General features: G+C 48.3%; 1 protein-coding gene across 1 annotated transcript; it reads left to right on the top strand.

Annotated features, from left to right (window-relative positions):
* Window positions 1-1,954: 1,954 nt before the first annotated feature.
* unm_sa1261 (un-named sa1261) lies at window positions 1,955-9,718 on the top strand. The gene is made up of 4 exons (XM_076015743.1): window positions 1,955-2,081; window positions 6,408-6,607; window positions 7,744-7,946; window positions 8,032-9,718. Exons 2-4 carry the CDS (start codon window positions 6,436-6,438, stop codon window positions 8,848-8,850), a joined length of 1,194 nt encoding a protein of 397 aa, XP_075871858.1. The 5' UTR covers window positions 1,955-2,081; window positions 6,408-6,435; the 3' UTR covers window positions 8,851-9,718.
* The last annotated feature ends 5,610 nt before the right edge of the window (window positions 9,719-15,328 follow it).

Genomic DNA, 15,328 nt, shown 5'->3' with positions numbered 1-15,328 from the left:
TCCTGCTGCTCCTCCTCCTCCTGCAGGCGGCTGCTCCCCCTGCTCCTCCTACTCCTCCTGCTCCTCCTCCTGCAGGCGGCTGCTCCCCCTGCTCTGCTTTCACAGCTCCGTCCAGTCCTGCAGAGGGTCAAACTCCTCTCCGTCTCCTCCCTCGTGGAAGACAAACTCTTTGATGAAGGAAGAAAAGACAAGCGGGAGTCTTTCCGCTCCAGCTGCAGAATAACAATCTCCCTGGGTGACGCAGGCCGGTGACACCGTGCAATTTTCAAGACGTCACCAGATGTTTATTCTGCCGTCCCGTGTCAACGCCGCCTGGGCTCTGCCCACTAGGAGCTGCGTTTGCATTCAGCTCACATCCACTTTGGTTATGATGCCCTTTTGCTGGCGTCACTCCAGCAGCTGTGAGCCCTCCAGTCCGTCAGTCTGTCAGTCCACGGAGGAGACACTCAGCAGACAGGATCGGGGGGGGCGGGGAGGTTGATCAATCTTCTTTTAAGAAAGCTGATTGCATCCAGTTCATTTTTAAATATATTCATGACAAAACAAAGAAAGTTGAATGCAAGAGAGTCTTGTTGAAGAAATCTTATTGTTTGTCTTATTTTAGATTTGATTGCAAAATTCATGATTATTATAAAGTGTTGGTAGTAATAAAAAATATTCCAGAATGCCACATGGGTCAAGAAAAAAAACATTTTATAACAAATGTTAAACAGCCAGATGTCTCAATCATGACCAGAACGTCAAGGCTAACCTGAGGTATTAGGACCAAACCGACCTTGTAGCTGCAGATTAACGACAACCTAATCCCCACCACCAGCCAATCAAGAGGCTGAACACCGATCAATTCACCAAACTACCAGAATGAAGGCTTGTTGCTCCCCCCCCCCCCCCCCCCCTGTAATTCACGTGATTCCATGGAAACGCGTCAGACGAGCAGAAGTTCACATTTGACGCAGGAGAGTCACTCAATGCTTCACCTCTGCGCTGCGGCTGCCAGAAGGATTCAGAGCCTGAGTGGAACCTCCAGTGGACTCGCTTCAGCCAGAACATGATGTGCTCTCCTGTCTGCCTCTCCTCCTGCCACCTTCTGCTGCGTTTCGGGAGTGCGGGAATTATGGCTGGCGTTCCTTGCGGAGCAGCTGAGATCTTTCTCTGCCTGCATCCTTACGGATCGACCGTGTGGAGAAGTTCCGGTTGTGACAGAAACGGGAAGCTACTGCTGCTTGCTTGTAAGCCACGCTGATCTGTGGATGTTGCAGTGCATATGCAGAACATCCTATTCTAAGAAAAGTTCCAATACGTACCATCTCATTTCTTTTTAATCAATTTTCACACATTTATTTTGGGTCCAGAATCTTTTCTTTTCTGAAACAGGATTCTGTGCTGTGTAAGTTGAAGTCTTTCAATTAAAGCGGTGTTTTTCAACCACTGGAGTGCCGTGAGATAATGTCAGGTGTGCCGTGAAAAATGATCCAATTTCATTTAATGGATCTAAAAAAAAAAAAAAATAGCGTTCCATTGTCGGGTCACTGTAATTTGAAAGGAATGTGAGCACATTTTCCTCAATTCCTTCGAGGATATTCAGCTTTTTGCCCATCTAAACTGGCCCAGCTAAATTGTCATTATTAGGCTAATTTAGGCTCATTTTATTATATATTTGGTTGGTGGTGTGCAATGGGAATTCTTTTCAAAGTAAAAAAATAAATTAAAATAAAATAAAAAAATGCAACGTTGAAAAACACTGAATTAGACAAGCTGCTTTCACCAAAAATATAAAAATCCACCTTCTAAAACCCTCAGACATCCTCGCTCTCGTCCAACCAACGTGAATTGGATTCTGTAAATTCCTACACTCGCTGAAGGCAGCGCCGTCACAGAGGAGAGCGCCGCCGCTCTGCGCTTCTATTGGACGCTGGGCCGGCGTTGGGCGGGGCTCCGTCCCCGTAGCGTGGAGACAATAGCGAGCGGCCGCCCGACACTCTGCAGGCAGCGGGCAGACGGCGGTGCAGCGGCGGCGTTAGATCACCTACGGTCCCGGCTGGAGTCCGGATGTGCTGACGACCCACTGGCAGCTTTCACAGGTAGTCGCATCGCGAGCATCTGCTGTGTCATCACTTCCGCTCCGCTTTCAAATATAACTGATCGTAGTAGTTGTTTTTTTTTTTTAATCATCATTATTGTTAATTTTCTCATTGTGTTGTTGTTGGTCTTTGTGCCAATGCTGACGGTTGAACTGCTTTGCAGTTGTGTTTGACAAGCGATCATTTTCCATCATTCTTTATTTCAACTATTGTTGAGTGATTTTTTTTTTTCATCATTTCATCATTATTATTATTATTATTATTTTTAATGAATATTATATTACTATATTGTTAAAAGTGAATGGTCAAACACTGGTGCGGCTGTCAGCCCCTTTGTGTTGCAGACACGCACCTGCATCCACAACTGACAAGACAGACATCTGGTCGCACATTTCCGGTCATGCTCTTTAACTGGCGCTCTCACGTGCACCACTCGCACTCCCTACCTGCGTGGCCTCACGTGACAGACGTGAAGCCTGCCCTTTGTACGCAGAGCTCATTAGTTACCGCATCTGGTTTTAGCTTCTTTGGGTTTTTGTTTTGTTCAGCTGTCTCTGCCCCCAGACTGTGGAAACCAGACTGCACACACACACACACACACACACACACACACACACACACACACACACACACACACACACACACACACACACACACACACACACACACACACTTGCTGTTCTGTATCGTATTGTATTTTTTTCAGCAGATGTAGCTACAATGGAAGGATTTAGCTTTTAGCGTAGCGTTTGCCAAAAGAGGTCAAGATTCACTTGCTAGTTGCAACTAAAGAAGGGTCCGTACATGAAAATATGTAAAAGGAATGAAAATTGCAAAAAAAATAAAATAAAAAATGTACTGTTATAGTATATTAACGGATAAGTAAAGATTAGAAAACGCAGCTAATGTCGCTTACAATTACGAGTAAATTAGCTTCTTCTTTTTTTTTTGGCAAATCTGCCAAAAGTGAATAACTTGTGAAAAAAAAGTTTACAGTCCCCACATGGAATGACGGAATGAACTGTTACACAGGAGGAAAAAAAATGATGATTTGTGTCTTAATACATTTTTGTCATTAATTAGCTCACATGTTTTAGGCAATTTAGCTACAGCCAAACAATAAAATGCGCTTTTTCGGGACAAGAAATGAGATGAAGTCACACCAAATTAAAAAAAAAACAAAAAAAACCGTCAGATTTCTGTTACTGTCAATTTTAAATAAAAAAAAAACTGGATGCAATTCAAAGCAAAAAAACAGTGCATGTGAATGTGGGCACAGCGCGGCGCTTGTTTAATTCATGAGGTGCATTTGTTGAACGGCCGCTAATGAAGACGCCACATTAATGCGCCACGGCGACCTCCTCCACTCCCCCCCCCCAGCTGTCGTCTGCTTCCCTCCTTATTCGTGCATTCGCTCGCTGAGCAGATCGAGGAGGAGAGAGAGAGACGGAGAGAGAGAGAGAGACGAGTGCTCAGACAAAGAGGCCCATGTTACCTGCTGTAACAGTGGCGGCGATGAGTCGGCGCCCCAATGTTGCGCCGCCAAGCGCGCAGACACAAAGCCCCAGTGTTCACACATCAGCAGGCCCGCCACCGCCGCTTTGATGTCACACACACACACACACACACACACACACACACACACACACACACACACACACACACACACACACACACACACACACACACACGGTCCGACTCTGACGGTCAGCAGGACAGGAGTGTTAGCTCTACAAACACTTTGGGAAGATGTGCTCATGGGGCAGAAATCATCTCCGGAGGGGAACGCTGCTGTTTTCACTGCGCGGCAGAATCAGTCGGACCACTTCAACACGCATTCAGCAACGAGCTCAGGCTGTCCGAGGGCGACAGCTGTTCTGAGAAAGCCCAGAAGTGACTTTTTCTTTTTTCTTTTTTTTTATTGGTCTCAATCCACTGGCCACTATTTGTCACTGGCTGAGCTTTGATTTTTTTTTTTCTGCAGCGTCGTTACTGGAACGTTGTGTTGCTATACTGCACCAAACACAAGAGGGAGCTCTAGTCACAAAGGGAGGTAATTTAAACTAAAATAAAGGCCCAATGTGTAAAGTTCAGCACCATCTAGAGTAGAAATTATGAATTGAAAATTTATAGTCCTTCCTGTTTTTTCTGCCCACAAGTTTTTTGTGTTTAGAAATTATTCAATTTTTCATTTCAATCCGACGGGAAGAAAAGACAAAATGCGTTGCGTTTGTAGTTGATCTCATCCACTGTAACATCAAGGGGGAGGAGAGTAAAAACACACTTGTGCTCCAGATCGTCAAACACAGTTTCAGTTACAGGCTTAAACAAAGTGTTTTCCTGCTCCGTCTGGAGCCTTTCGAAGGTCTCCAGCAGCCTGGAGGACTTGTTTTTCTCCACTTGACCGCCGTATTGACTGAGCGCTGCCGATGATTAATTAGGTGTTTCTGTTTTACAAGTGGATGTTGGCCGGCTGAGGCGGCCCCGCCGGTGATTCTGCAGTATTTACTTACTGCGTGAGAGAGAGAGAATTACTCAGCACTTTTGTGCGTTTTGTCACTCTCGCAAATATTATTACTTTGTCGTCAGAGTCGTCTGAAAATCCACCCCTTGTTTTCATATGAAGACTGCTGAGTGATTGCACTCTTACATAGAGCTGCCTCATTACAATCGTAATCGTAATCTCGCGGAGAGCTTTTGGACTTTACGCCCGCTTCCTTTGCAACCAGCAGCGATGCCGCGTGCAGCCGAGCCGAGCCGAGAGCCGCGGCGGAGGGAGAAGCGGGGTGCTCTCATCCCACCGTGTCACCCGGGAGGCGACGGGTGTCGCTGGCGGAGAACCTCTGGGGAGCCGCTCCGGAGGCTCAGCTGCCGCGTGCTTCTCATCAGCGCCGGCTGTCACTTCTTTTCATCTGCGCGGGTCTTTGATACGGCGCCGCACCGTGCGAGCGCTCCAGAGGAGGTTCGGCAAAGAGGAAGGAGGCGAGCGTTGCCGCCGCAGGCGCCCACGTCAAGGTTATTAAAGGCAGAGCGAGGTGTGAATTAGGCGGCAACGAGCCTCGCCATTGTGATGAGGCGCTAAAGAAACGAATAAAGTTTGCAAGACTCGCTACAAAAAAATGCAGTGTTTTTTAAACACACCTGAAACTTTCTTGAAAATGTTGAAAACGAAATTGGTAAACTTCAGAGAATGTGCACAAGGATTGAGGCTCTTCCTGCTTCAAGTTCATGAAGCAAAGTGAAAGTGCACAAGAGGGCCCTCCACGTCTCATCCGCATCAATTGTAATCGCACCAACATCAGTGCTTTATGTGCAGCCGTACTGATAAACTCAGCAGCAGCAGGTGGGAGAAAACGCTCAACTATCCACTGAAAGGCTCAAGGAGTGTTTGTCTTGTATAAATCAGCCAGCAAGCCATTTACTTTTGTGTTTTTGCACTTTTCAGTTCACCTCTTGAAGACGTTGAGTGTCAGGTAAAGTCAAGGCCTGTGAAGTTTTTGTTCTTTCTGTCGTTGGCTAAACATTCTCGTTCCACTTCCACTAATCCTAGGCCACAACCTCATGTGCGAGGGTTCAATTGGAAATATTATCGAGCCTCAGACTGTTTTTTTTGGTTCAGAGAAAAATATTTTGCTCATCCTGGCAAAACACTCGCAGAGCAGCACAGCAGCTTGTTTTTCCCTGGAGTTTTTGTGGGTTGTTTTGTTTTTGTTTGCGTTGATTGTTTTCGCAAGCGTTTACTGGAGTCTCTTTCTCACACACACACACGCGCGTGCGTTGGCTCCAAGGCGGTCCAGATGGAGGCATCACACAGGATGTGTCTAGCGTCCTGTCTCATTCAACACTTTCTCCTCCTCGTTAATGAGCGGCGCCACAGTTCCGCTGCGCCATCAGGGCTGCGAAGGCTCTGCAGTCAGCCTGAGACGCTGGTTGTGTGTGTGTCTGTGTGTGTGTGTGTGTGTGTGTGTGTGAGTGAGAGGGCATCCATGTTGAGCAGCAGGAGGAAGGTGAGACAGATTGGCTGAGATTCGCTGGAAGCCAAGAAGAAGAAGAACGAAATCCTGGATGGGGTTCGGATGTCGTTCTAGAACGTTACTGCAGCATCTCTGTTGCTCCAGCAGACTCCGCCCACGGTCACATGGTCTCAGTGTCCACCACTAATCAGCCAAACGGCTGCAGGTTTGATGGTGTATATAATCATCAGACTGAACAAGTGCGAACTTCCTCCATCGCCAATTAAAAACGCTCCTTCATCCATGTAGGGGAACACAGCCAGACTCTGCCCACCCCCTGCACTCGTTAACTGTTCCTCCTTCTGTTCCTCAGGGACGTTCTTCTCCAAACCTCCGCCACCATGAGCTCCTCACCGCACAGCTTCCGGGCCTCCGTCGACATCCTGGAGGAGCTGCAGCTGATTGCTGCCCAGAACTTGGAGAAGCTGGACATCGACAAGTACTACGAGGTGGTGTGCGAGCTCGGCAAGGGCACCTACGGGAAGGTGGACCTGGTGGTCCACAAGATCAGAGGTGAGCCTCAGCTTCTCCTGAAATTCTATGGTCAACAGTCAATCACAAAAACATTCTCATCTCTCGAGTGCTTTGGTATTTTCTGTTGTTCTGGTCACACCTGGACTGACTGATGACAATTCAGATTGGATCTTTTCAAGATGGAACTGTGAGAACTCAAAACTGAAACTCTCATAGCTGCCTTGTGGGCTGAGGTTACATATTAAGTTCTAGCCGCTGTTAAAATTTTGGTAAGTGTAGTTGTGAACTGGGCTGCCACCTTCAAATCACAGCATTTATACCAATTATACCTCCAAAAAAAGAAAAGCCAACGGCGCTTATTTATTGATTGACTGCGCAGCCGAATGGAGGGAAATCTCCTGTTGACCTTTCCTGCGAGAAAGCACTTTACGGCGCTGACCCAGCGCTATCGGAGAAGTGCCACCCGTCCTCGGCTCGTGGCCGTAGCCATGGCGACCGTCCAGGTCGTCCCAGCCGGCGAGTCCATCGCAGCCTCGCGCGTTTGACTCGATGTTTTTCTCTCGCTACACGTGCAGTCACAACGTGAGACGCCGTCAGCGAGGCATCGAGTGTCCGAGCCGGGGGGCGGGGGGGGGGGGGGGGGGTTTGATTTCCAGCGTCTCCTCCAGGGGGCAGTGGAATCAATACCTGCGTCTGAACACAAGCTCCGCTGGCCGGATGTGGAGAATCACTTCGGATGTAGCAGTAGCCTGGAGCAGCTACACTCACACGTAAAAATGAGAATTCGGTGAATTTGTATTGACTGACAAAAGAAAGCGGCATTTACAATCCTCGTTGTGGATTACATCTTACGCTGATGCTTCCTGATCGTACCCGCACAAGGATCCCGTAGTTGAGTAAAGGAAGCTCTTGGCTCCGTCTCTATGACAACCTGTTTTTTTTTAGCATCACTCAAAGGGGATAAAAAGGCCAAACATCAAAGTAGAGCATCAGCGAATTAAAGGCTTAGTCAGCTCCAGTCACAGCTGGACCACAACCAGTCGTCCGACCCTGGACTTGTCATCGCAGGAAACAAAAGGACACTGACTGGATACAGCGGAAAGCAACGATTCTGACCGTCCGTCACCGTTTTGGGCGACAACGTGTGACTTGGCCTCCCTGTTGTTCTCCTCCAGGCACCAAGATGGCGCTCAAGTTCCTGCGGAAGAAGAGCACCAAGCTGAAGAGCTTCCTGCGGGAGTACAGCGTGTCGCTCTACCTGTCGCCCTGCCCCTTCATCATCAACATGTACGGCATCGCCTTCCAGACCGACGACTACTACGTCTTCGCCCAGGAGTACGCGCAGGCCGGCGACCTCTTCGACATCATCCCGCCGCAGGTGTGGTGGGCGGAGCCGAGCCGAGGGGTGGTTTTGCGTTTGCAGTGACCTTCGCCTCTGACCTCTCTTTCCCACCCCCTCTCAGGTTGGACTCCCCGAGGCGGTGGCCAAGCGCTGCGTGCACCAGGTGGCCATGGCGCTGGACTACCTGCACTGCAAGAAGCTGGTGCACCGGGACATCAAGCCCGAGAACGTGCTCATCTTCGACACAGAGTGCCGCAAGGTCAAGCTGTCGGACTTCGGCATGACGCGGTGCGCCGGCTCGCCGGTCAAGCGGGTGAGCGGCACCATCCCGTACACGGCGCCCGAGCTGTGCGACGCCGCGCGGGCCGACGCCTCCTGCGTGGAGCGCAGCACCGACGTGTGGGCCTTTGGTGTGCTGCTCTTCTGCATGCTGACAGGGAACTTCCCCTGGGAGAAGGCCACGCCCACAGACGCCTTCTACCAGGAGTTTGTGCGCTGGCAGCGGCGCAGGCCGGCGGCGGCGACGGCGGTGCCCTCGCAGTGGCGCCGCTTCACCGCCGAGGCGCTGCGGATGTTCCGACGGCTGCTCTCCATCGAGCAGGACCGCCGCTGCTCCGCCAAGGAGGTCTTCGGCTACTTCAGCCAGTCCTGGATGTTGGACACGGAGAACGGGAACGGCGCGGGGAGCACGCCGGCGCCGGCGCCGGCCCCGCCGCAGCTACAGCCGCTGGGCATGAGCTCGTCGTCGTCCGAGGAGGACGTCCTGGTGGACCGGCTGAAGCAGCAGAGCCTGTCGCCCGGGAGCCTGGTGATGGACACGCACTTCTCCTCCATGTCCACCAGCAGCTCGCCGTCCTCCGGCGGCTACGAGAGGGTCAACAGGGAGAACAACGAGAGAGGCCGCATCGTGGTGGCCACGCCCATTGAGATCTGCGTGTAAGAGGAGCGACCGCCGTCTCTTTTTAGCTCAAACCTTGGGAGTCGCCGGAGCCAACGGAAGACGTCTCCCAGCTGAAGGAGGGGAGGAAAACCGTCTGGCAATAACGTCAGCAGAAGATTCACTCATGTCCGATGATGACAAGGTGCTCTGAGGAGGAAAATTTAAACCTCCTGCCGCTCCTGCAGCCGAGGAAGCCGCCACACGAACTGGTGGTGACGTGAAGGAAAAGGCCGTCGGTGCGACAAATGGACTGATTGTGCTGTTACGTGTTTAAGTGTCGTTACATTTTCATGTTACTGTGAGGTGAGTCTTTCAAAGTCCTTGAGATCTGTGTGGTTTCATTTGGCCTCAAGTTATTTATGTCAAATATTTATTATTGTTTGTTTCAAAATTTGAATTAGAAAAAATGTTTTCTTTCATTTGATCCGTGCCGTGTTGTTGAAGCTGGATGTTCTGAATGTCCTCCTCCCGGTTTCCTCTCAGTCGGCAGTGAGAGCAAATGAAAATGCGTCTAAAGGTCAATGGCCACTGTTTGTTTGTTGTTTTTGTTGTTGTTTGTTTTTTAATAAACTGAGGTAACTGGGACACTGATTTATTGCTGCAGCCAGCTGCCTCACTCTGAGAACTGAACGCTTTGAGGGACGCTGGGCTGCTGAAAGACTGAAAGTGAACCGTCTCTTCTGTCAGCTACTGACTGGATCAACTCATTTGTGATCAACCCAGAACATGTGAGCAGGAAATAGACCACAAATGTGTGTCAGAATAAACTTGTCGGCGAATTGCAGTTTTTCAATTTTTTTTTTCAATATTGCATGACGTGATATTACTATGGTGAAAACATGCTGAAATAAAGTGAAGAAATTTTCAATTAAAAAAAACAACCTTGTCTGTTTTTTCAACTGTTGTGTGTTTGTGTTTAATATCCAGTGTGTCGGTTTATCACCAATCGAGGGAATTAAGTCAAGTCAACTTCCTCCGGCTCTGTCAAACTACAACTGAGGCAAATATTAAGGCTCTCCTGTTTCTCTAAAATTGGTTATATATTTTAATTGACCTGCCATCCTGCCTCAGCAGTCTTTCGCAAAAAAACTGACCTACTAAATACTTAATTTGCACACAGGGCCGAGATCTCCAACCATTGTGCTCCAATAAACCCACAAACGCCCCACAAAGCTGCAAAAGCACTCAGGCGTTGTGGTGACTCGGCTAGAACCTTCCTCCCTGGAGAGGCCTGACGGGATGCTGTGTTGCGTAACAACAGCCGACCACCGGCGCGCCGTCTGATTTAATGTCACGCCGCAAAAACATCCTCGCTCATCAATTGTGGAGCAGCGGCAGCAGGGACATAAAAGAGGAGGGGTTGAGATGAGAGGCGGGAATACGGCTGGCAGAGGGAGAAGAAAACAGCCGAGGCAGGGAGCCGATCGTCAGGCGACGCTTCATGTTCTGCATAGTAATTACAGCCCGACGCTGCAATCGGCGATTACACGCCCTGCGCCAGCGTCTGCACCCGCAGCCACAGGCAGCGGCGGAGGAAACGTGATGCTGAGGGAAACAGCAGATAAACGTGAGGCCACTTTGCAGCCTTATTATTCCAGGATCAGGTGAAGCTTTTACGAGGCAAAGGTCCATTCTGTAATACTCCATTATATAAATTCCTCTGTTCATTCAAAGTATTCTGTAGTCATTGTTTCTAGCAAACTAGGACAGACTGGTGAAAACACACAAACGCCACTCTGTCCTGACCCAGAACCAGGACCCCACACTCCAATATAGCAGCCCACTCATTTGTATGAAGTTGCTCACCGAGCGCATTGGCAGAAAAAGTGTTTGCACTTCACGCCATGCTGCTGTAACGCAGCCAATCAGAACCAGACGAGACACAGCAGCACGTACGACGGCGTGACGTCACGCTGGGAATAAACTCTTTTCTTTTGGCCTTTGTAATTTTCTTGAAAGGCTCAAAGACGATGACTGAAAAATCTGAAGATGGATGAAGCCCTACAATGAAATAATGAAATCATGAAATTAATTTCTAATCAAGAAAGATTTGCTCTGAACCGCAAACTGAAAATCGCCGCGCCGCCATACTGCCAGTCCGCCCGGTATTCACTTCTTCTAGTACAGCCATGCCCTCACGCTTCCTGTCCGAGATGGTAAACACAGAGATAAAGCCAGTGTGGGGGTTATGCATGCAGTGATGAAAAAGGGGGAAAAAAACAGGAATGAAAAAGTCTGGAGGCGTCTGCAGCTGCAGGCGAAAAAACAGTGATTAAATGTGATCGGCGTTGCTCGGCAGCTCAAAATTACACGTCTGATGGTCGACGGTGACGCTGTTGACATGATGTCACACTTGTAATGACACCATGAGCCGACGGGCCGCAGCCCGCCACTGGGAGATTCTTCTTCAATTGGTTTAAGCACCGTATGCCAATTACCACCAACACAGAGTACTTCAGACTTCACAAGTACAAGTTTTACTTCCGAGACTATAACTGGTTGGGAGAGGTTTCCCATTTCAATCTGTAACACTGAACCACAATCACACACAAAAACTAAAAGCATTTAACCACGTCAGCATCGTGTTTGTTTGTTTGGTTTTTTCAAATAAGTGGGTCAACTTTAACGCCCACTGGAGAATGAAATGCTGAAACAGTATCTGGGACAAGGGATCAGGAAATTAGCTCACTTCCGGTACTATTATTCTAAACAACAAATCATATTAATACGACTCAGTGCTGTGGTGTGTTTCTTTTCAAACATTCTCAGTTTCTTAGAATTTCTTTTAAATCAAAGAAAAAAAAATGTCTTGACTTTTTACCAAATGTCAAACAGAAGAAACGTACGTGTGGTTCTGCAGGTTAATATGGATTTCCATATTTAAGAAAAAAAAAAAAAGAAAAAAAAAGTAGAAGAAGAAGAAGAAGAAAGTATACGTTTCATGATAAAATAACGTAAAAAGACAATCACGGAATCCTGATGTTTTTGTCGGTGCTCTTCTGATTGTCGGTCGAGGTGTCTAAATGTTTTTAGTTTGTTTTTGTATTGTTTGTTTGTTTTTACACATTTTATATCGTATAATCACTTACAAAACATCTTGATAAATCAATTCAGATCAATGGGATGAGCATTAACTTCGGTCCCTCGTCAAGCGAAGGTCACAGATCGACGAGTGGCCAAACAAACAAAACAATGAAATGAACGCGATAAAACTCAAAACTCACCGCAGAAAATCTGCGTCGTTGTTTTTCTCCTCTTGTCTCCGGATCAGTCAGGAGACGATGCGGCAGCAAAAGTGTAACGGCTGATTCAAAAGATCCAGGTCTTCGAAGAATTGGCATTAGCTTCTAGCGGCTAGCGGCAACACGCTAGCTCCTTAATAATTGTCTTGAATGAAAAATCCTGCACGTAAACACCTGCATTTCCACACAGGACCGAATGTTGAATGGTTGCGAAGATCTTTCACAAGTCCGATGACACAAACGACCACAGTACGTTAAGCTCAGTCTGATGGCATGCTGCCTCCTGGCTGTCTGGAGCTAGCTGATATCCTTTACACGATTACATTAAGGTCATATGATAAATAAGCAGACACAGGCTGACTTTTCTTGTCATTTATTAAATAACGTGATCCTTTTACTTTTCAAAACATAAGAGGTACAGAATGAAACCCAAAGGAACTGCGAATGTGGATTTCAACATCAATTTTTCATCCCATTTCGTGATGGATGGACAGCAAAAGCTGGAAGTGACGACTTAAGCTCGAATATGGCAACTAATGGTTAAAGGGTCCATTCGACTTTTTAATTAATTAATGTTAACAAAACTGTGTGTCAAAGTCATTTAATTAGTACATTGTATTTTGATCATCAGTTCTAAGATTCAATCTTTAGTGTTTGTGCCCATAAATAATTAAAATCGTCATTAAAAAGACAGATATTAATTATATTACTTCTAGGTGTAACCACAGTTTTAAGTGAACCCTTTTGACCCAGCTTTAAACATAAAGTGCAGCTCCTCTCCCTGGGACGTCTCATCCTGTTTGTCCGAATCGTAGTGCGTTAGTGCATTTTCATATTCATATTAAATTAATATACCTTTTAGTATAAAAAGAGAATTCTACAGGTAGACATGAAACACCGTACACAGATGGATAAAATCATACCACAAAGTGTCTCGCAGCAAGTAGACATGCAACACAATAAATTAGGTGGTTTAGGAGAAGCTGACGCAGGTACAATGACAGAAAAGTAGAAAGAAGGACAGAAAAATACACGGGAATAAAGCTTTTAATCTCTAATAGAATTATCATGTTTAAATAACAACTTTTGGAACAAGAAACACACACGCGTCTTAGAAAAATCCTTTAGTGGCCCCTGGTTGATCTGTCTTGGATGAGTCTTAACAGAAGGGTGTCCTTCTGCTCGCACACACTCACACACACACTACCAAACACTCAGACATACACACACACACACACACACACACACACACATTCATGTATTAATTAGTGTTATAAAACTGCAGCGGTGAAGTAGGGCAGAACGTGTCACACCCTGAGGAGATCTGTGGATTCATCTGGAAGAAAAACAACAAAACTGCCATCAATAATTCTGTGAGCTTGTCAAAGTTCTCGTCACATATCAGCAACAAATCTCATCGTGACGCCTCGAGCACCAAACAAAGCAGCACATTTTTAAATTTAACACATTCGACAAATGTGCAGAATTTCACTTTCTGTGGAAAAACATCGACCAATGAAAATCAGTCCGATGAGTTCAAATATTTTATATTGAGTTCAAACCTCGTACCTTCCGCAGGCCCGACACTCGTCATCTCTTGTGCTGCCTGCTTGTCAACGGTTTGTTCTGTTGGAGACAAGCAGGAAACACTGCAGTGAGTTAAAAAAAGGCAGGGTAAAGCTACAGGAGGCAGGTTTCAGATGCTGCTGTGAATATCAATTAGATGCAGCACGCTTTTATTTTCAGGGTACAACAGGGACCCCTGGAGGTTGTTTGGCTCCTCATGCGTTCACCTTGTGCTCTGGACATCGAACTGAGAAGTTTTCTTCGTTTAACACGCAACCTGAGGAGACACACAAAAAAGAAATCAGGGTCAGACCTTTCCGTGCCAGGTGAATGTTTCAGATTGAGTGTTCTGTGCGTCACCTGACTGGATGGCACATCTGTAGTGAAAACTCCTGGCGCAGCCCTTCTGGAAACAGCCCATTATTGCACCTGTCTGCTGGCACGTGGAGCACAGCTGAGAGAAAAAAATCAGCAAACAACTTCTTCTGTTACTGGGCAGCATTATTGTAAATGTCTGTTTGACATTTAAAATACAACTCATTGAAATTGGAAATTATACCAGCAGATTCATTGTTTTTGATAAGAAATTAAACTTTTGCGCATCCTTTCCCTCACAACTGAAACACAAACACTGATTTAAATCAGCATTAAGCACAAAAAATTTACACTGATATCAATGCCAAAACGATGTTTGCTGGCGTGACGGCGGCTCACCGTCTCCTGCGCCAGCCGAGCCGCCTCCTCCAGGCCGTACAGCCGCCCCCGCACCAGGAAGACGCCGGCCGACCAGATGCCGCAGTCCTCGTGGATCCAGCGCTCCCGCGAGCCGGGCTGGCCGTCGCCCTCCGCCCCCGCCTGCTCGCCCGACTGTCCCACCAAAGAGTCTTTGACCTCTTTGACCTCTTTGACCCGGTGGGGCGGCGGGCTGAGGGGGAGGTACGGCCCGTGCAGGTCGCCGAGGCCCATGGCGTTGGCCGTGTGGCGGCACAGACAGCACAGCAGGGTGTCGGGGCAGCGGCTCTCCGGGGTCAGGTGACCCAGCTGGAAGCAGGAAGTGTTGGGGACGAAGGTGGACAGCGAGCCGGTGGGGGGGGCAGCCGCCGCTGAGGAGCGCGACGACCCCTGGCTGCTCCTCACCTTGGTCGCCTCCTGCTGGTCGTTGACCACGGTGCACGTCCGTCTCTCCACGTGCACAAAGGGACAGAAGCCGGCCTCCCTCTTCTCCCTCTTCTGCCGCCTCGCCTCCCTCGCGGCGGCGAACTTGAGTTTGATCTCCGGCTCCTGAGGCGGGAAGCAGGCGGCCGGTCCTGCCGGCTGCCACCTCTTCTTCTTCTTCTTCCTCCGTCTCACCGCCGCTTTCGCGCTCGCCGACTTGTGCCGCTGCTCCGCGGTCGCTGCACTCTTCACCTGCTTCCACTCAATACTTTTCAACATCTTCACTTTTCGAACAGAGAGCTTCTTCTTCTTCTGCTGCTGCTGCTGTTGTTGCTGTTTGCGGCTGACGCTTCCCTCGCTGGGCTCTTTGCAGTGCGGCTCCGGTGAATTCCTGTCCTCCTCCGCCACCTGGTCACTGGTTCCCTCAGTGTCGCCGTCGTGCCTCTGCAGCCGCCGCCGTTGTTCTGCTTTCGGCAGCGAGGCCGTCTCGTCTGCGTCCGAGCTGGACAGCCGGG

Source organism: Nelusetta ayraudi, unplaced genomic scaffold, assembly GCF_046127955.1.
Source record: "Nelusetta ayraudi isolate G7.1 ecotype Tasmania unplaced genomic scaffold, CSIRO-AGI_Nayr_v1 ptg000195l, whole genome shotgun sequence".
Lineage (NCBI taxonomy): Eukaryota > Metazoa > Chordata > Actinopteri > Tetraodontiformes > Monacanthidae > Nelusetta > Nelusetta ayraudi.
Note: the sequence above shows the minus strand (reverse complement) of the source record. Positions and strands in the feature narration are given on the sequence as shown.